Genomic DNA, 20,332 nt, shown 5'->3' with positions numbered 1-20,332 from the left:
AATTGAGTTAAGAAAGATACGGTCAATATTGCACTTGCAAATATGAAAGGTTTTAAATTAATATTTTTTTTGTTTTTATGTCCTCAAATGTTGCTTCTGCCTTATAATGGCAATGACATTGAAGGATCATTTGCACAAAGAGAGTATCTCTATCCATTTCTTACTATCTCTGAGCTTTGTAGTAGCCTTCTTGAGTAGGGCCAACAGAAGTTTATTTTGCATCCCATGTTTTGCTTGCTCCAGTACCTGTTTTTTTTCAGATGAGAATTCATCTACCATTGGAAAATAATATAATATTTTGGCTTCTAAATGTTTCATTAAAATTGAAATGCTTAGGAACAAAACTGTCTTGGTAACATTCAAACTAGCTAGTTTTGATAGTTATTTTTCACAATTAATATTTCATCTCCATGACTCAGAAGGAATAGTAAATACTTGTCATGTTGGTGTTTTATAATGTTTATTGATGAGCGAAAGCTAATAGAGCACAGTTTAAAATAATTCTGGGTGGTAGAACATTGATATATTCAGATGTCGTCACACAGATTTGTAAGATATGAGCTATGACCTATACCTGTCCTGTAGTAAGATACCAAATAGAGATGGGGTATTCCTTGGGCGATTGTTCAAATCAACCAGTAGATCTACAGTGAACAAAAACTGAAAGAACTGCGGATGCTGTAAATCAGGAACAAAAACAGAAGCTGCTGGAAAAGCTCAGCAGGTCTGGCAGCATCTGTCAAGAAATAATCAAAGTTAATGTTTTGGGTCCGGTGACCCTTCCTCTGAACTGATGGTAGTTGGGAAAACGTCGGTGTAAATGCAGAAAATAGAGAGGGGGATGGGGTAGGGAGGATAAAGGGTAGAGCCTGAAGAAAGAGAAGAGCAGTTGGATAGACAAAGGAGTTGATAACGATCTGGTTAAAGGGTGAATAGCTATTAATGGGGACTGTTAGTGACTAACAATAGGTAATGCGTAATGGCAGGCTGTGTGATCACAAGGCCTGGTGTGTGGGAGAGTTTAGGCCCTAAAGTTATTGAACTCGATATTGAGTCCAGAGGGCTGCAGGGTCCCAAAGCGGAAAATGAGGTGTTGTTCTTCCAGCCTCTGTTGAACTTCGCTGGAACACTGCAGCTAGCCAGAGACAGAGATGTTGGCCAGGGAACAGGGTCGTGTGTTAAAGTGGCAGGCAACTGGAAGCCCAGGGTCTTTTTTGCAAGCAGAACATAGATGTTCTACGAAGCGGTCACCTAGTCTACGCATCGTTTTCCCCAATGTAGAGGAGACCACATTGTGAGCAGCGAATACAGTAGACTAGATTCTGGGAAGTGCAGGTGAAGTGTTGCTTCCCCGGAGGGTATGTTTGGTTCCTTGGATACTGGGGATGGAGGAGGTAAATGGTGAGGTATTGCACCTTTGCCAGTTGCAGGGGAAGGTGCCATGGGGCTGTTGGGGTGAGGGGTGAGGGGGTGCGGGCTGTGGTATTTGGAGTGAAGGAAGAATGGACCAGGGGTATCCCGGAGGGAATAGTCCTTGCGGAAGGCAGACAAGAGAAGGAAGGGGAATATGTGTCTGGTGGTGGCACCTCGCTGAAGGTGGTGGAAATGGTGTCTGATGCTCTTCTGGATGTGGATGCTGGTGGGATGGTAGGTAAGGACAAGAGGAACCCTATCACTGTTGCAGGGGGGAAGAGAAGGGGTGAGGGTGGAAGTGTGGGAGATAGGTCGGAGTTGGTTGAGGACCCTGTTGACAACGGTGCTGGCAAGTCCTTGGTTGAGGAAGAAGGTGGACATTTTGAAGGCTACTATGTCGAAGTTGGCCTCATCTGAACATATGCAACGGAGACGGAGGAACTGAGAGAGTGGGATGGAGTCTTTACAGGAAGTAGGGTGTGAGGATGTATAGTCCAGGTAGCTTTGAGAGTCAATGGGTTTATAGTGGATATTAGTGGCCAGTCTATCCCCAGAAATGGAAACAGAGATGTCATGGAAGGGAAAGGAGGAGTCAGAGATAGACCAGGTGAAAGTGAGGGCAGGATGGAAATTGGAAGTGAAATCAAAGAACTTTTCCAATTCCGGACAAGAGAGGGAAGCAGCACCGATGATATCGCCGATATATCGGAAAAAGAGTTGTGGGTGGGGGCCGGAATAGGACCAGGACAAGGAATGTTTTACGTACCCCACAGAGACAGGCATGACCGGGGCCCATGCGGATACCTCTGGCCCCTCTGATCTGAAGAAAATTAGGAGTTAAAAGAGAAGTTGTTGAGCGTGAGGGCGAGCTCGGCTAAGTGGAGGAGGGTAGCGGTGGGTGGGGTTGGTTCAGGTCTTTGCTCCAGGAAGAGGCAGACAGCCCTAAGAGTCTCCTGGTAGGGAATGGATGTGTAAAGGGATTGTACATCCATAGTAAAGAGGAGGCAGCTGGAGCCTGCAACTGGAAACTTTGAAACCAGCATAAAGTATTAGAGGAATCACGGATGTACGTGGGCAGGGTTTGGACCAGGGGAGAGAAGACTGAGTCAAGGCAGGAAGAGATGAGTCCTGTGGGGCAGGAGCAGGCTGAAACAGTAGGTCTGCCCAGACAGTCCTGTTTGTGGAGTTTTGGGAGAAGGTAGAAGCGAGCTGTGTGGAGTTGGGGGGTACTGTCAGCTTAGAGGTAGCAGAGGGGAGGTCACCAGATGAAATGAGATCAGTTACTGTAGTTGATACAATGGCCTGATGTGTCATGGTGGAGTCATGGTCCAGGAGAAAATAGGAGGAGATATCTGAGAGCTGGCGTTGAGCCTCTGCAATGTAGAGGTCAGTACGCCAGATTACAACAGCACCGCTCTTATCAGCTGGCTTAATAACTACAGTGTAAATCTACACTACTTCTCCAAGCAGCTGCTTAGAGAGTTCATGACAATTGTATGGGAACTTGTCATCTGTCTAATTTTATTCATCAGACTGCAAAATAACTAGAACAGGAAAGAGGCAAATTTAGAATTTGCTTAAAGTGTGTGTTTTCTCCTTAGTGAATTATGACGTTAGCACAGCCAGGGAAATATTGCTACTGGCATGCTCTCAGGACGAACAGAAAAGATGGATTGGACATTTAGTGAAGAAGATTCCTAAGAATCCACCAGCCTCCACCTTTGTGCGTGCTTCTCCTAGGACTTCTTCCACAAGATCAGCAGCAAACCAATCTTTTCGCAAACCTGCCAAACATGTTGTCCCAATCAAGCCCAGGTAATATATTCGGTGAAAAGTTTTATTTCAAATCTGTACTTCTGGAAGATGACAAAATTGAATTCATTGATTTACAGTTTTCATGGAAAAGTGAATAAAGTCATAGAATATAGTCCCACAAACATTGAAGAATATCCTGTCATCTGAAACAGGTGAAATTAAATTGATTTATTCACTAAATCAATGAGCCTGAAAATGACAGTTCAGTTGAGTATAACAGTTTGTTTATGCCACGTTTACACCTGTGGACCTGTACACCTCCAAATTAATCCCCTTTATGGTACCTGCTAAGAGTTTTAAATGCTTTCATGAAAGGAAGAAGCCCAAGAATTATGCAATAAAAAGTTGAAATTCTGCAAAGTCTTAAAGTAAGACGTAAAATGAATGCAAATAAAAGCAGTGACTTTAACCACTACTCCCATTTCGAACATCAAAAACAAAGAAACTTGCAATATATAGTGTTGGAGGGATTTCTGAATTCACATTATGATGAATTAAATGCATCTGGTGCTCTCATTATAATTCTGCAGTATCTCCTGCACCAGCCAGTTTACACACAAGATCCCACAAATAGTTTGAAAATAAATGACTAGTTAATCAATTTTGTTAATGTTAGTTGAGGGATAAATGCTGGCCAAAACATTGGGACAACTTTTGTGTTCCTTTTCCAACAGTCTATTCACTTGTACATACTAATCTAATTTAATCAACTCCGTAATGCAGTGAAATGTCAAACTAGACTGTGTACTCAAACGTTCTATCTCAAAGGTAGAACACTACCATTGAGCTAACTCAATATTCCAGCTACTGCAGTTTTATAAAGTACAATTAAGTCATATGTGAGAATTACAAGCTGATAAAATAATAGCTGAGACATTTGGTGTCATGACAGAATTAGTGCATAAAGATTTAGGAACATATGAAAATTGGAGAAGAAGTTAATTATTAAGTCCCTCAATTGTGCTCTGTCATTCATATAGATCATAGTTGATCTTCTACCACAGTACCATTTTGCCACACTGTCTCATATCCCTTGATATCTAGAAATCTATCACCCTTCACCTCAAATATACCTAATGACTGGGCCTCAACAGCCCCCTTGGCACAGAATTCCAAAATTCATAACCTTGAGTGAAGAAATCCCTGTTCATCTCAGTCGTCTTATTCTGACATCTGTCTCCTGGTTCTCGACACACCTGCAGAAACACGCGCTCACACCCAAATCAGGGGAAGCATCCTTTCCCCATCTACCCTATTGAGCCTTGTCATAATTTTATGGGCTCTAATGAGATCACCTGTTGTTTTATCTGACTTGGATAAGGAGTCCAAAACTGTACACGGTACTCTAGGTGCTATTTCACTAAAGCTGTATACAATAGCAGCAAAATTTCTTTATTCCTGTACTCAAATTTTCTCAACAACAAAGGCCCAACATACCATTTGTTCTTCTAATTGCTTGCTGCACCTGCAGGTTAGCTTTCAATAATATGCTGGTAGGATCCCAGGCCAGATTGCCAAATTTACATTACAATCTGGCTAGGAGGCAGTAATGGTTTTTCAAAATTGGACAAGATTCCATAGTTTTGAATAAATTTTACAACATAAAGTTGGAATGGTAATATAATCTATAACATATACACAATTTATATTCAACAATCCAGAATTAACATGAGATAAGTATGGGTAAAATACATACTGTAGGCAGACACCCCACATCAAATAGCATATGCATCCAAGACTGACTCCATGGATTCTTCAGCAGTCCCCCAGACTGCTGTGATACAGTGTTTATCAATCAAAGCTTATTAAACTTCAAAAGAGAAGAAATTGGAATCTCATGTAAAGACTGAGCTTCAGAACTCATAGGATCACGGAATCATCCAGTGCAGATAGGCCTTAGGCCCATCGAGTCTGCACTGAGACTTGAGAAGAATCTGACCTTCAATTTAATCCCATTTACCAGCTTTTGGCCCATAGCCTTGAATATTATAACATGCCAAGTGCTCATACAGGTACATTTTAAAGGATGTGAGGCAATTCACCTCTACCACCCTCCCAGGCAGTACCTTCCAGACCGTCACCCACTCCCTGGGTAAAAACATTTTTTCTCACATCCTCCCGAGCCTCCTGCCCCTCACCTTGAACCCATACTACCTTGTGACTGGCCCTTCAACTAAGGAAAACAGCTGCTTCTTGTCCTCTCTGTCCATGCCCCACATAATCTTGTCGGCCTCAATCAGATTGTCCCTCAGTTTTCTCTACTCCAGTGAAAACATCCCAAGCCTATCCAATCTTTCCCTCCACCTTAAATTTTCCATCCCGTGCATCATCCTGGTGAATCTCCTTTGCACTCCTCCCACCCCCCCCACCTCGCCACCACCACATGCAATCACATCCTTCCCGTAATGTGGAGACCAGAACTGCACTCAGTACTCCAGCTGTGGTCTCACCAAAGTTCTATAAACTCCAACATGACTTCCTTGCTTTTATAATCTATGCCTTGAAAGATAAAGGCAAATGTCCCATTTGCCTTTTTCACCACCCTACTAACATGCCATTCCACCTTCGGAGATCTATGGAAAAACATGTTAAGAACCCTTTGTTCCACAAAACTTCTTGGCATCATGCATTCATTGAATACTTTCTTGTCAGAATACTCCTTCCAAAATGTATCACCTCACACTTTTCAGGGTTAAATTCCATAACAACATGGGCCTGCCCAAGATTTGATCCCAGGACTTCTGGCTAATCAGCTTAACACAAGTCAGAAACATATACGCACAAATGCATCGCCCGAACAGGGACTTGAATCATGGAGCCTCAGGTGGAAAGCCAGATGTTCTATCGACTTGAGCTATCTGGACTCTCAACTCCCTGAAAAGCTACTCTGTTATCGACTGCTTCAATGATTTCTCACATTCTGGTACTTCACCCTGTCCAATTTTCTCATCTTCAGTTTCTTGGTCATGTTTTAATGAATTCTGAAATGCTCCCAACCCTCAAGCTTGCTATTTTTTTTGACTATTTTTATATAAGCCTATTCTTTCATATGAAATCAATATTTAACTTATTAGCCATGGCTGGATCATTCTTCCTGTTAAAATTTTGTAGCTCAAAAGAATCTAAAGTCCCTCTTCTGCACCATCTTACTAGCTATGCATTCATCTGTTCAAGCCTTCTAATTCTGTGCTCACTTGCATGTAGCAACAGGATGTTGTTCTTGATCATTTTCTTCCTAGCTCATGAAATTCTGACAACATCCTCTTTCCTAGTTATGTCATTGCTATCAATGTGGACCACAACTTCTGGCTGATCAACATTTCCCAGGAGAACATCCTGTAGACACTCTGTGACCTTCTTGAGCTTGACACCAGAGAGGCTATATTACCACCCTGGAGTCATGTCTGACTACAGAAATGCATATATCTCTTCCCCTAACTAGTGCATCCCTTAATTAACAAATGCCCTTTCGTGACTACTCTTCTGCTCTTCTTCCTTCCCTTCTGTACAGCTGTGCCATCTCAGTGCTATGGACTTGGCTTTTGCTCCGAGGAATTATTGCCCTCTTCCATGTCCAGAATGGAAAACCAATGAACACAAAAAGTAATGCAGGAGTCCCCAATTCAATTAACCTAGTTCTCTTGGCCTGTGTAGCTGTCCCCCATCGTCTGCATTTTCCTTTGGAGTATTGTGACCACCTCCCTAAGAGTGTTATATGTGTAGTCCTCTCCCTTGAAAATACTATACAGTAACTCCAGCGGCCAGTCATGCTCCAAAACAAGAACTCAGGTTTCAGCAGCTGGTGACACTTCCGGCACGTGCTTACCTAGGTCGCATGAAGGGTTCACATCTCCCTGCATGCCACAGGATTCCATGTAGCTGAGTTGACCTAGCATACCTTAAGGTTACTTTTGGACTATTTATTCCAAGATGAAGATTGGAAAATAGAATTGCTTACCAATTAGGTTCTTCTCCAATGTCTATAAAATGAATACTCAAAAATGAGAGTAAACCTGATTTGTAAAAGGTGAGAGAAGTTTACGTAAGGAAGAGCAAAAGACACCGCCTTCCCTTTCTCTCTAATTCTCTCAATTCACCAAACTCCTTGGCACCTGTTTCAGTTGCAGTCAGTGCACAGCTCCCATTGTAGATGAAAGCCTTAGGAGCCTTGCATTGTGTATGATTTATTAGAATGAAGTAAGAAAGTAAAAGAAAATTTTTCAAAGAAAAATGGAGGTAAAAGGCATCGATGAGGAAATAGATATTTTTAAAAACTTTATTCAAGTGATTGTGGATGTTGCTGGCTAGGCCAGCATTTATTGCTTATCCTTAATTGTTCCGTTGAAGGTATTTAAGAAGCTGATCATCCAGTGACGCCCTGTTGCACATTTAACAGTAGAATTCCTGGTATTCCTACAGGATAAAAGGCTTCAACCGTAAGATACTATACTACAGAGCCGCCAGGTACAGGAAGTCTAGAACTGAACAAAAAGGCCTAAATTGGACAGATTGAGACATAAAATATTACTGATGGAAAGACTGTGCTTTCATTTTGCAGTTACTTGGAAATAGTAATTTAGTCTGTTAATCAGAGGTTCCATAATGAGGGAAACCATAGATTATTCTGTGTTCAAATAAAATGCATTATTTTCTTGATTCTTTGCTGCTTTTGGTAGTTTTTTTTCATATTTTAGCTACTGTGTTCAAGTAGATGTCAAAGTTCTGCTAACCATGATTTTTGTTTCATATTTCAGCTAACCTCCAGTGGAATAGGGTCAAAGATTCTTTACGAAACCAGTTTTTTGAAGGTCACAAAGTAGTGCAAAACGGATTTGATTCCTTCCAATGCAAACATTACAAATGTCAGGGTTGCAATTTTTGTTTAACCCTTGCCTCCATTCCCCAGTTCCCCAATCCTGCTGTGATCTAAGTATGGAGAAGACTATTCACTGTGTTACCCACATTACCATAGTTTTTCTTTTAACAATTGCAATGGATAAAGCATAGCTATAAATAAGATGCTTTTTTTTTTCCTGTAAAACACCAAGATAGATCATTGTGAAATTGCTCACTGAGCTTTCATTATTGTATCATTTAAATAAGTAAGGGATAGGGCAGTTGCACTTGCGGGAATAACTTTATGCTAATTTGGAGGGAAGGTGTGGAATCAAAGTACTGAAAATACAAGAAGGGGACAAGATGGAACTACTTTGAAGATGGTCTAAAATGCTTGAGAAGATCAATGATGTCTTGAATCTGTCACGCCTTCAGTTTAGATCTATTGAGAGATCTCAGGCCTAAAATCTTTTGCATTTAAGATGGCAAAGTTTGGTGAACTTATATAAGTATTTAGAAATTTTACTGTTCCAAATGCTTCAAATGAAAATGTGTGGAACTGAGAAAAATGAACAATGTTTCACTCTTGATCTAGGCATTTTTGCTAAGCCATAGTGGTTCATGATTGATGAACAGCTAGAAATAACAGAAGCATGAGGAAAGTAACAACAACTCAGAGCAATCAGGATTGTGACTATACTGGGGTACACACATTTTGTAATTTTATAAATATATTGCCTTATAATTGCAAATAGATTCTTATCAGATGGTGGACAACATTAACTTAACAGATAAATTGTGCACTGTTTTAAAACATAAATTATTCTGCTGAAGACACTTTAACAGGAATAATGTCCTGTTAGTGCCTTGATTTTGAAGAACTTTTACTGCCATATACTTAATGCATCATAATTTCAAATAACTGCATCTACGTAAACATTTTCCTTTGGATTGTGAAATGTATTTTAAAGATTTTATTTTGGATATAATTTTGAATGGAATGTGATGGTGAATAAACTGCCTGTAAAGAGTGGGAATTATTCATAGGAAAATATGCAGGAAACTTGAACTGTAGAAGGCATTAATTAAGATTTGTTTCTGTGAATTATTTCAGGAGTCACTCCCGTAATATAGGAATTGTTGTATTTGCTGTTTTATTTCTTGCCAGTCGACAGGAACACATTCAAGATATGGTTTACTTCACCCAGTACCTCCCAAAATAATTTATAATAGCTTTGCAGTTACATGTATTAAAGCACTGGAAATTGGATCTCTGTTTTAGGATGACGCATGTTTTAAATGATACTGAATGTCGCACTGATGGGTATGTACCAATAAACATATCTTAACTACATGTATCTGCCTGATATTGATATTGTGGGAAATGCTTCTTATAGACATTGACTACAGTAGAAAAGTAAGGCATTGCCTGTCAAATGTCTAGCATGAATCTTTGTTATTGAAGCATGAATGTATGATTCACTAAAGAAAAATTGTTGCATACGGCTGCTATTTTACACACAGTCCCACTAATAAAATTAAGATAAATAATGAGTTTAAACTACTTTAGTAACACACATTGAGGGGCGAATGAGGAGTCAGAACATCCTGCAACATTTTGTATGCACCTGAATATTCTAATAGTGTCTCAGTTTCATTTCTCTTTTGAAAAATGGAATCTCCAACAATGTAGCACTCACACTATACCAAACAACTGTCAACCCCCATTCCCTACTCCCACCCTACACCTTCCCATTTAATCACAGAAGGTGTAACACCTGCCCATTTACCTCCTCCCTCCTCAACATCCAAGGCCACAAACATCCCGTCCAGGTGAAGCAGCAATTTACCTGTACTTCATTCAATCTAGCCTACTGTATTTGCTGTTCACAGTGTGATCTCATCTATGTTGGGGAGACAAAATGCAGATTGGGTGATTGTTTTGCAGAACATCTGTGTTCTGTCTTCAAAAATGACCCACAGCTTCCAGTTGTCTACATCTTAAATACATGCACCATTGCCACACATCAACCTCTCTGTTGCAGGCCTACTGCAGTGTTCCAGCGAACCTCACTTTCCGCTTGGAGATTTTGCAGCCTCTAGGACTCAACATAGAGTTCAATAACTTTAGAGTCTAATTCGATCCTTCCATGTTTTCTTACCCACCTCAGACCTGATCCTGTTACGACAGGGTTGCTTTTAGCACAGTAACCAATTCTCACCTACTCCTAGACCCATTATCACATTATATGGATTGCTTTTAGTACAGCTCGCCCCATCTCTCCTACTCTTCGCTCTTATTATCACCTTATTCAGCTTTTCTTGGGTCCTGGACTGCTAGCCATAATCTTCTTGTTTACCTACCCTTTTCATCACTATCTCTCTCTGGGCTCAATCTCCACCTATCCACTTGCCTCTCCTCTCTCCCCCACCCTCAACTTCACCTTCAGCATAAATACTTTTTCCAGCTGCTAACAGTTCTGATGAGGAGTCACCAGACTCAAAACTTTAACTCTGCTTTCTTTCTACAGATGCTGCTTGACTTGCTGAGTTTTGCCAGCAAAACCTTATCCAAGGTAAAAATAATTACTTGACATTGAAACATTTTTATGTTTAAGGGATAATACGTGCCTTTTGGAAACTGAAAGAACTGCGGATGCTGTAAATCAGAAACAAAAACAGAAGTTACTGGAAAAGTTCAGCAGGTCTGGCAGCATCTGTGAAGAGAAATCAGAGTTAATGTTTTGGGTCCAGTGACCCTTCCTTTTGGGTCATCAGACCCAAAACGTTAACTCCTTTATGTGCTTTTTGGAGTAGGTCTCAGAAATAGCAGGAACTCTAAAAGCAATAGTCCCTTCAAACATTAAAGAATAATCATCATTAGGTTTCTTAGCATCACAGAATGATACAGCATTGAAAACGACCATTAATGCCTGTGGCAGCTCTTTAAAAATACTTTTCAAATGGCCCTACTCTTGCCCCATAGTTGTGCAAATTTTTAAAGTATCTTGTTCCCTTTGAAAATTATCTCTAAATCTGCTTCCACCACCATTTCAAACACTGCATTCCAGAATTTAAAAACCTCACTTTTTTTATATCATGTCGCCTTTGATTCTTTTGCCAGTTACCTTTATAGAAACTACATAATACAAGTTCCTGTTTTCCAAGGCCAATTTCATATTTGTGTTACCAGTACTCCGTTAAACCATTGGCTTCAATTTGTTGACAAGTATACTTTGTAGAAATATTTTTTGGAAGTCAAATTGAAGAGAAGTTTGAAAGATCATAAGGAAAGAAAAGAGTAGTAGTGAAGAGGCAAATGATAATCAGTGTGACAGAAATGGCAGAAAAATATAAGCAGAAGAATGCAACAGAAATGAGAGCCAGAATAAGTATTAAGGGTAAAAGGTGAAAGGTTAAAGCTCTTTATCTGAAGGCACACAGTATTTGTAACAAGATAGATGAGCTGATGTCACAAACAGAAATAAATGAATATGACTTGAAATTATCAGAGGGCAGCAGTGAGAAGCAACTGAGCAGAATCCTGGGAGAAGTCAGCTGAGTCACCGCGTCTGAGAAGGGGATCGTGGAGGACCGGGTACTCAATAGGAGGAAGAATATCCAACAGAGGGCGGTGATGAGAAACAACCGAGGAGGATTCTGGGTGAAGTCAGCTCAGTCACCGCAACTGAGAAGGGGATAATGAAATGCAGTTCTTGAATTAGAATCTGTATGGTTGGAGGTGATAAGGAGGTGGTGTAGCAAATGTTATGTACATAACCATTCCCCTAACTAATCTGTCCTTCCCAGTGGTAAAGAGTGAGTGGCTGGCAGTCCTACAGCAGCTCCCACTGCTGATGGTGATGTTCTGGCCAGAGACTTCAACCGCATCGTCGATGCGGGTGGACGATCTAGAGGGGCTGACGAAAAACAGAGTGCCACATCCAAATTCCTGATGGAAACAGTTAAGGTCACCAAGCTGCATGAGATCTTCAGCACTCTTGTTGACAATGCGCAGCGTAGATACATCTGGCCACAGCCAGATGGGTCTATCTGCTCAAGGACAGATTTCCTATTGCATCCCACAAGCTCTCAATCAGATCCACTGACATAAAGTGGGTGTTCTTCTCTGACCACTGCCTCCTGCTGGTCAACTATCACCTACAGGACAACCAGTGGGCCAGCAAGGGAATGTGGAAGCTGAATGTAATATTGCTGATCCCAGAAAACATTGAGGAGCTCAAAAGGGATTACACAGATTGGAGAACTGTGAAGCCCCTCTTTTGAGTCTCCAGCAAACTGGTGGAAAACAGTCAAGGGGAACATCAAGAGGTTCTTTATCCCCAAAGGCATTCAGGAGGCAAGAGAGAAATGGGGTAAACTGTCCAATTCCAGAAAAGCATGCAGAACCTACTTCTGACACAGATGATGGAGGTTGATGTCACAGAGGTTCTCCAAGGGATGAGGAGCCAGCAAACCTCGCTTTTTGCCTCAGTGTCCTCCAAGATAATCTACCAGTCCAGGGTCCGCACCGTGGAGCAGGATGAGATGTGCTCGCGTTTCTTCATCCTCAGTGTGATATTCTGAAGATCAGCAAATTCTTTTATGCTGGATTGTTTGACACAAAGCCGACAGTGTGGCCTCCCAGTTATTCCTGTCCTTTATCATTTAGATGATAGCACGTAGGAGAGGCTGGACCAGCCGTTACATCTAGATGAGGTGACCAAGGCCTTGAGTCCTTAGAAAAGAATAAAACTCCCAGAATCAATGGCTTACTAGCTGAGTTGTATTCAGCTCTGTGGGACTTGATTAGCCAGGACTTGCTAGAGGTGTGTGACAGTATACTTCTGGCAGTTGGCATGTGCGAATCCATGAGGAAAGATATCATCATCACAAGCAGAAGGAGGAAAGGAAGGAACTTAGAAATGGCAATCATTTCAAAATCCTGTCTAAGGTCATTGCCGCCCAGGTCAGGCCTGCTGAGATCAGTGATTCACCCCGACCAAACCTGTGCTGTACCGAGCAAGATGACCTCTGAGAACCTCGCGATACGATTGCCTATGTGCAGGAGAAGGGAGTGGTTGGTGCCTGCCAGGAGATCTTTTACAGTATATCACACACCTGTATGTTCTCTCAAATGGGTTTTGGGGAGGGAATCCGTAATTGAATCCAACTACTCTACACTAACGTCAGTAGTGCAGTCTCAATCAACGGGTGGGAACGTAAAGTTTCCAATCAGATCCAGAGTCAGGCAGCCTGCCTTCTCCTGCCTTGTTTGTATGTTGTACAGAGCCTTTTACTGAATCCTTTAGTCAGGATGCGAGCCTGAGAGGGTTGACTGTTCAAGGCAGCTGAGGCCTGCAGGTCAAAGCCTCCCTGTACTTGGATGACTTTGCCATTTTCTGCTCAGATAGGCTGACTGTGCACAGACTCATGGGCATCTGCAACCATTCAAACTGGTCTCGGGAGACAAGAGCGAGGCCATGTTATTTGAGAAACAATCCTTTATTCCCTTCACTGTCAGGACAGATTACCCAAAGATGCTGGGAATATGGTTTGGAGGGGCTGGGGGCGTGTTAAAAGCTTGGGAGGAACGTATTGCCAAGGTGAGGCAGAAACTGGACTTTTGAGAACACCACTCCCTCTCCGTTGTGGGGAAAAATCTGGTCATCACATGTGAGGCACTCCGTTGTACGTGGCACATTTCTGCCCCGTTCCCAGAACCTGTACTGTTGCAGTCATCTAAGCCATCTTCCACTTCAGCTGGAGGCCTAAGATGGATGGACAAAACTCTGGATAAGGTAGGGGGGGGGAAGAACTTACACCCCCCCCCCCTTCACTTCAACACCACCCTCATCCTGATGGCAACCTTTGTGTGCATCAAGCTGTGCATAGACCCTCAGTACACAAAAACTAAGTGTCACTTTGTACCTGTCCCTGCTATTGAGAAGGATGGGTCTGGCCTCATTGCCATGGAACGTTCCAAGTAGTCACCTGTCCTTCATTGAGAAGTTTGCAAAGAAAAGCAAACCACAAGTCCATCAGGAAGTGGGTCAGCATGTAGCTTCCTCAAGATCATAATGGCACAGAATCATACAGCACAGAAAGACAGTACAGACCACCGTCTAAGGTCTTTCTTACAAAGTTAAACTGGAGTCTGTTCAGTTATCAGACCCTCCCAATGCCTCAAATATATGTAAATATAACTTTGTACAAGTAAGAAAAGCCTTTTGTTTGTTAGCCGGATACAATCAAACTCAAATATTTGTTTGTTTCTTCATTTGCTGCCGTATAGAACCAAACTGCTTTAGTGACTGTGTATATAAATAAAAATATTTTTATGAATAAAGTATATTTCTAAACTTAAAATAATTGACCGTGTTGAATATTTATTATATATCTCCAAATCGTAGAAGATAGCATTTGTTGACAGATTATGGAAATCTGCAAGAAAAGTAGAGTTGTGATAATTGGAGATTTCAATTACCCTAGGGCAGACTGTGAAAAAACGGTGGAAGAAATTCCTGCAATGTGTGCAGGAGAATTTTCTGGAACAGTACATTTCCTCTGCCACCAGGAAGGCAGCTGTGCTTGATCAGGTCCTAGGAAATGAGGCAGACCAAAGGGAGAACATCAGAGTGGAGGAGCATTTGGGAAATGGGGATCATAATGCAATACCATTCGATATTAAGTTGAAAAAGGATAAAAATAAGTCAAGGATTAAGATGCCAGGCTGGAAAAGAGAAGATTTTAGGGGTCTAAAAGTTGAACTGACCATAATAAGACCATAAGACCTAGGAGCAGAAATTAGGCCATTCGGCCCATCGAGTCTGCTCTGCCATTTAATCATGGCTGATAAGTTCCTCAACCCCATTCTCCTGCTTTCTCCCCGTAACCCTTGTTCCCCTTGATAATCAAGAACCTATTTATCTCAGTCTTAAATGTACTCAATGACCTGGCCTCCACAGACTTCTGTGGCAGTGAATTCCATGGATTCACCACTCTCTGGCTGAAGAAGTTTCTCCTTATCTCCGTTCTAAAACGTCTTCCCTTTACTCTAAGGCTGTGCCCTTGGGTCCTAGTCTCTCCTACCAATGGAAGCATCTTCCCAACATCCACTCTGTCCAGGCCATTCAGTATTCCGTAAGTTTCAATTAGATACCCCCCTCATCCTTCTAAACTCCAATGAGTATAGTCCCAGAGTCCTCAATCGTTCCTCATATGTTAAGCTTTCCATTCCTGGGACCATTCTCATGAACCTTCTCTGAACCCGCTCCAGGACCTCCTGAGATATGGCGCCCAAAACTGCGCACAATACTCCAAATGTGGCCTGACCAGAGCCTTATAAAGTCTCAGTAGTACATCCCTGCTTTTATATTCAAGTCCTCTCAATATAAATGCCAACATTGCATTTGCCTTCCTTACTGTTGACTCCGCCTGCAAGCTTACCTTGAGAGAATCCTGGACTAGAACTCCCAAGTCTCTTTGCACTTCAGACTTCTGAATTTTCTCCCCATTTAGAAAATACTCCATGCTTTTATTCTTCTTACCAAAGTGCATGACCTCACACTTTCCCATGTTGTGCTCCATCCTCCACTTCTTTGCCCACTCTCCTAACCTGTCCAAATGCTTCTGCAGCCTCCCCACCTCCTCAACACTACCTGTCTCTCCACCTAGCTTTGTATTGTCTGCAAACTTAGTCAGAATGCCCACAGTTCCTTCATCTAGATCATTAATGTATAAAGTGAAAAGTTGTGGTCCCAACACAGACCCTTGCAGAACATCACTTATCATCAGCTGCCATCCTGAGAAAGACCCTTTTATCTCCACTTTCTGCTTTCTGCCAGGCACCCAAATGTCTGTCCATGCTAGCACCTTGCTTCTAACACCATGGGCCCTTATCTTACTCAGCAGCCTCCTGTGCGGCACCTTGTGAAAGGCCTTCTTGAAGTCCAGGTAGATAACATTCATTGGCTCTCCTTGGTCTACCCTGCTCATTACTTCTTCAAAGAATTCTAGCAGATTTGTCAGGTGTGACCTCCCCTTGATGAAACCGTGCTGACTTTGCCCTACTTTACTATACACTTCTAAATATTCAGAAATCTCATCCTTTACAATGGACTCCAAAATCTTACCCACAACCAAGGTTAGGATAGTTGGCCTGTAATTTTCTGTCTTTTGCCTTACTCCCTTTTTAAACAGGGTGTCATGTTAGCAATTTTCAAGTCCTCTGGGACCTTCCCTGACTCTAGCGATTCCTGAAAGATCACCACTAACAGTGCCACTATCTCTTCAGCTATCTCCTTTAGAACTCTGCACTGAGAATTTCAAATTCAGTCTTAAGAAGCACTTCTCAGATCAAACAAGTGCCCTCAATTTAAATAAAGACAATTACAGAGATATGAAGAAAGAGTTATCTAAATCCGGCTGGGAAATAGACCAAGGGGAAGGTCAGTAGATAAATAGTGCAGTACATTTAAGCAGATATTTCATAATGCTTAGCAAAAGTGTATTCTGATCAAAAAGATGGATTCAATGAGAAGGATGAACCATCTATGGCTAATGAAGATAGTCAAGAAGAGTAACCAGTCAAAAACTAAGACATATAAAGCTGTGAAAAGTATTAGTAGGCTCGAGGATTCAGATTAGTTTAGGCACCAGCAGTGGATGACTAAGTAGCTAATACAGATGGAGCCCATTGCAGATAATTTAAACCAATATCTTGCAAAGGTCTTCAAAGAGTTGAGATAAGGGCATTTCAGGATAGTGACCTATAACTAGTGGTGTACAACAGGGATTAGTAGTGGGACCACAATTAGTTGATTTAAATGAGGCAAGTGAATGTACTATAGCCAAGTTTGCAGATGATACAAAAATGTTGGAGGGCAAGTGATGAGGATGACACAAAAAGTGTCAGATGGATATAGATAGGTTAAATGAGTGAGCAAAAGCTTGGCAGATGGAATATACTGTTGGAAAATGTGAAGTTATGCACTTTGTTAGAAGAATAGAGAAATTGGGTATAAATTAAACAGAGATAGATTACAGAAAGTATGGAACCAAGAAATTTGGGAGACCTTGTCCATGTATCACAAAAAAGCCAGCATCCAAATTCAGGTAATAATGAAGGTAAATGAAATGTTGGTCTTTATTTCAAAGGGAAGGAGTAGAGAACTAGTGAGTTCTTGCAAAAAACTATACACAGCACTAGTCAGATTATAGCTGGAATGCAATGAACTATTTTGGTCCACTTAGGAAAGATAGACTGGCATTGGAGACAGTCCAGAGAAGGTTGGTAACAGATATAGAAGGGCTGTCGTATGACGAAAAGTTGAGTAGTTGGAATTGGAATAGAGAAGAATTAGAAGCAACCTTATTGAAACATATAAGGTTCTTAGAGGACGTGACAGTGTAGATGATGTCAGGTTATTTTCCCTTGTGGGAGAGTCTAGGATCAGAGGACATAATCTCAGAATAAGAGATTGCATATTTAGTACAGAGATGAGGAATTTCTTTTCTGAGGATTGTGAATCTGTGAAATTCTTTACTATGGATGGCTGCTGAGGCTGGCTTATTAAGTATATTCAAGGCTAAGATAGACAGTTTTTGAGCAATAACAATTTCAAGGGTTATGGGATAAAGGCAGGGATGTGGAGTTGAGGATTATCAGATTAGTCATGATCTAATTGAATTGCGGAGCAAACTTGGGCTAAATGGCCTACTTCTGCTCTGTGTCTTGTGGTCTTTGTATCTTACTGTGAACATCATAAATATATTAGATAAGAAAGGTGCCAATGGGACAAAAGGTGTTTTTGTTATAAAGGACAAAGTATTTGACAAACTAATGAGACTTAAGATATTCCTGGCAGTTCTGAGGAAGGGTCACCGGACCCGAAACGTTAACTCTGTCTTTTCCTTCACCGATGCTGCCAGACCTGCTGAGCTTTTCCAGCAACTTCGTTTTTGTTCCTGATTTACAGCATCTGCTGTTCTTTTGGTTTTTATTTTGCTAATTTAATGTCCCTGTTCAGGAAGGGAGGGAAACAGAAAGCAGAAGCTTATAGGCCAGTTAGCCAAATATCTATCATTGGAAAAATTAATATGTCCCTTATTAAAGAAGAAATAGCAGGACTTTTAAAAAAGCTTAACACAATCATACTTGATCTTATAAAAGGGAAATCATGTTTGACAAATTTGCTAGAGTTCTTAGAGGATATAACAAGCAGAGTTTACAAAGGAGAACCATAATGTATTTCGATTTCCAGAAAGCTTGGTAAGTTGTCATATAAAATGTGTGAAGTGATTCATTACGGAAGGTCAAATTTGAATGCAGAATACAGGGTTAATGGCAGAATTCTCAGCAGTGTGGAGGAACAGAGGGATCTTGGGGTCCACGTCCATAGATCCCTCAAAGTTGCTACCCAAGTTGATAGGGTTGTAAAGAAGGCGTATGATGTGTGGGCTTTCATTGGCAGGGGAATTGAGTTTAAGAGCTGCGAGGTTACACTGCAGTTCTATAAAACTCTGGTTAGACTACACTTGGTATATTGTGTTCAGTTCTGGTCACCTCATTGTAGGAAAGATGTGGAAGCTTTCGAGAGGGTGCAGAGGAGATTTAGCAGGATGCTGCCTGGACTGGAGGGCAGGTCGTATGAGGAAAGGTTGAGGGAGCTAGGGCTTTTTTCATTGGAGCAAAGAAGGATGAGAGGTGACTTGATCGAGGTGTACAAGATGATGAGAGGCATAGATAGGGTGGATAGTCAGAGACTTTTTCCCAGGGCGGAAATGACTATTATGAGGGGGCATAATTTTAAGGTGATTAGAGGAAGGTATAGGGGAGATGTCACAGGTAGGTTCTTCACACAGAGAGCGGTGGGCGTGTGGAATGCGCTGCCGGCAGTAGTAGTGGAGTCAGATACTTCAGAGACTTTTAAGCAACTCTTGGATAGGCACATGGAGGATAGTAAAATGTAGGGTATGCAGGGTAGATTGATCTTAGTAGGATAATAGGTTGGCACAACATCATGGGCCGAAGGGCCCATACTGTTCTATGTTCAATGTTCTATATAAAATGTTATTGCACAAGATAGGAACTTACAGTATTGTGGGTAATGTGTTACCATGGATTGAAGATTGGTTAACACCCAGAAGCTTGAAAGTTGGGATTAAGGGGTCTTTTTCAAGTTGGAAAAATATAACTGGTACAGTTTCACAAGAAACAGTCGTTGGACCTCGATGTATTTATTATGTATTAATGAATTGGAAGAGTGGGTTGAATGTAATGTTTCTAAATTGGCTGATGGTACAAAGAAAAGGTGGGCCGACACCCATAATAGCTTCTAACATTTCTCTGATTACAGATGTTAAGCTAATTGGCCTGAAGTTTTCTGCTTTCTATCTCCTTTTTGAATAAATAAGTTACATTAACGCTTCCCCAATCCAATGGAATCTTTCCAAATCAAGGGAATTTTGCAAAAGTGAATGCAATGCATCGACTATCTCAATAGCCACTTCTTTCAAGACTCTAGAACGAAGTCCATCTGGACCTGGTGGCTTGTCAGCCCACCGCTCCAACTGTTTGTTTAGTGCTACTTTCCTGCCGGTTGTAACTTTCTCAAGTTCATCTCTCTTTCCATTTCCTGTTTTCCAGCTAATTCTGAAATTTTTTTCATAGCCTCTATAGTGGAGACTGGTGCAAAATACCTGTTCAATTCATCTGCCATCATCATATTTCCCATTATTAATTTCACAGGCTTCCTTTCAATGGGACCAATGGTTAGGATGATGGGCCCTTCCTTGAATTTTTATTTCTCAGAATATATTTTATGTATTCTGAAATGTCCCCTTAAATGTCTGCAACGTGTCTCTTGACCTATCCCTAATCTAATTTGCTAGATCACTTTAGATAGCTCTACTTTCATGTCCTCAATTATTTTTATTTAAGTTTTTAAAAAATTATCTTGGACCCAGTCCTGTGTCTCAAAGTGTGCCAATTGCATATGGCTCAGGTTTTGCTTCTTAATTTGGTGTCTAGTTCCTTATGTGACTACATTGAATCTCTTTCCTTGATCTGACTTTGTACCTGCATGAACCACAATGATTTACTCCTAACTCTCCAAGTTCTTCTCCAGCCATAAGCAGATTACTGAGACTCTGCCAACACAGGCTTCTGGACTCTTGTTCTTTGCTGTGGAGAACAGTGTCAATCCCCCGTCCTACACTGCCCCTTGCTACATTTCTTTCTTTCTCCCCCATTTGCCTGGCTTCT

General features: G+C 41.3%; 1 protein-coding gene across 1 annotated transcript in view; it reads left to right on the top strand.

The window, feature by feature from the left end:
* Positions 1 to 9,418, top strand: part of LOC109932883 (rho-associated protein kinase 1) — a 107,378-nt gene extending 97,960 nt beyond the window's left edge. The window contains exons 24-25 of the mRNA XM_048596134.1: positions 3,015 to 3,228; positions 7,983 to 9,418. Coding sequence (XP_048452091.1) covers positions 3,015 to 3,228; positions 7,983 to 7,986 — 218 coding nt within the window. The 3' untranslated portion in view covers positions 7,987 to 9,418. The remainder of the gene's footprint in view (positions 1 to 3,014; positions 3,229 to 7,982) is intronic.
* Positions 9,419 to 20,332: the final 10,914 nt, after the last annotated feature.

This window comes from Rhincodon typus, chromosome 4 (assembly GCF_021869965.1).
Source record: "Rhincodon typus isolate 14 chromosome 4, sRhiTyp1.1, whole genome shotgun sequence".
Taxonomy (NCBI): domain Eukaryota; kingdom Metazoa; phylum Chordata; class Chondrichthyes; order Orectolobiformes; family Rhincodontidae; genus Rhincodon; species Rhincodon typus.
The sequence above is the reverse complement of the archived record's forward strand: the minus strand, read 5'-3'. Positions and strand labels throughout refer to the sequence as shown.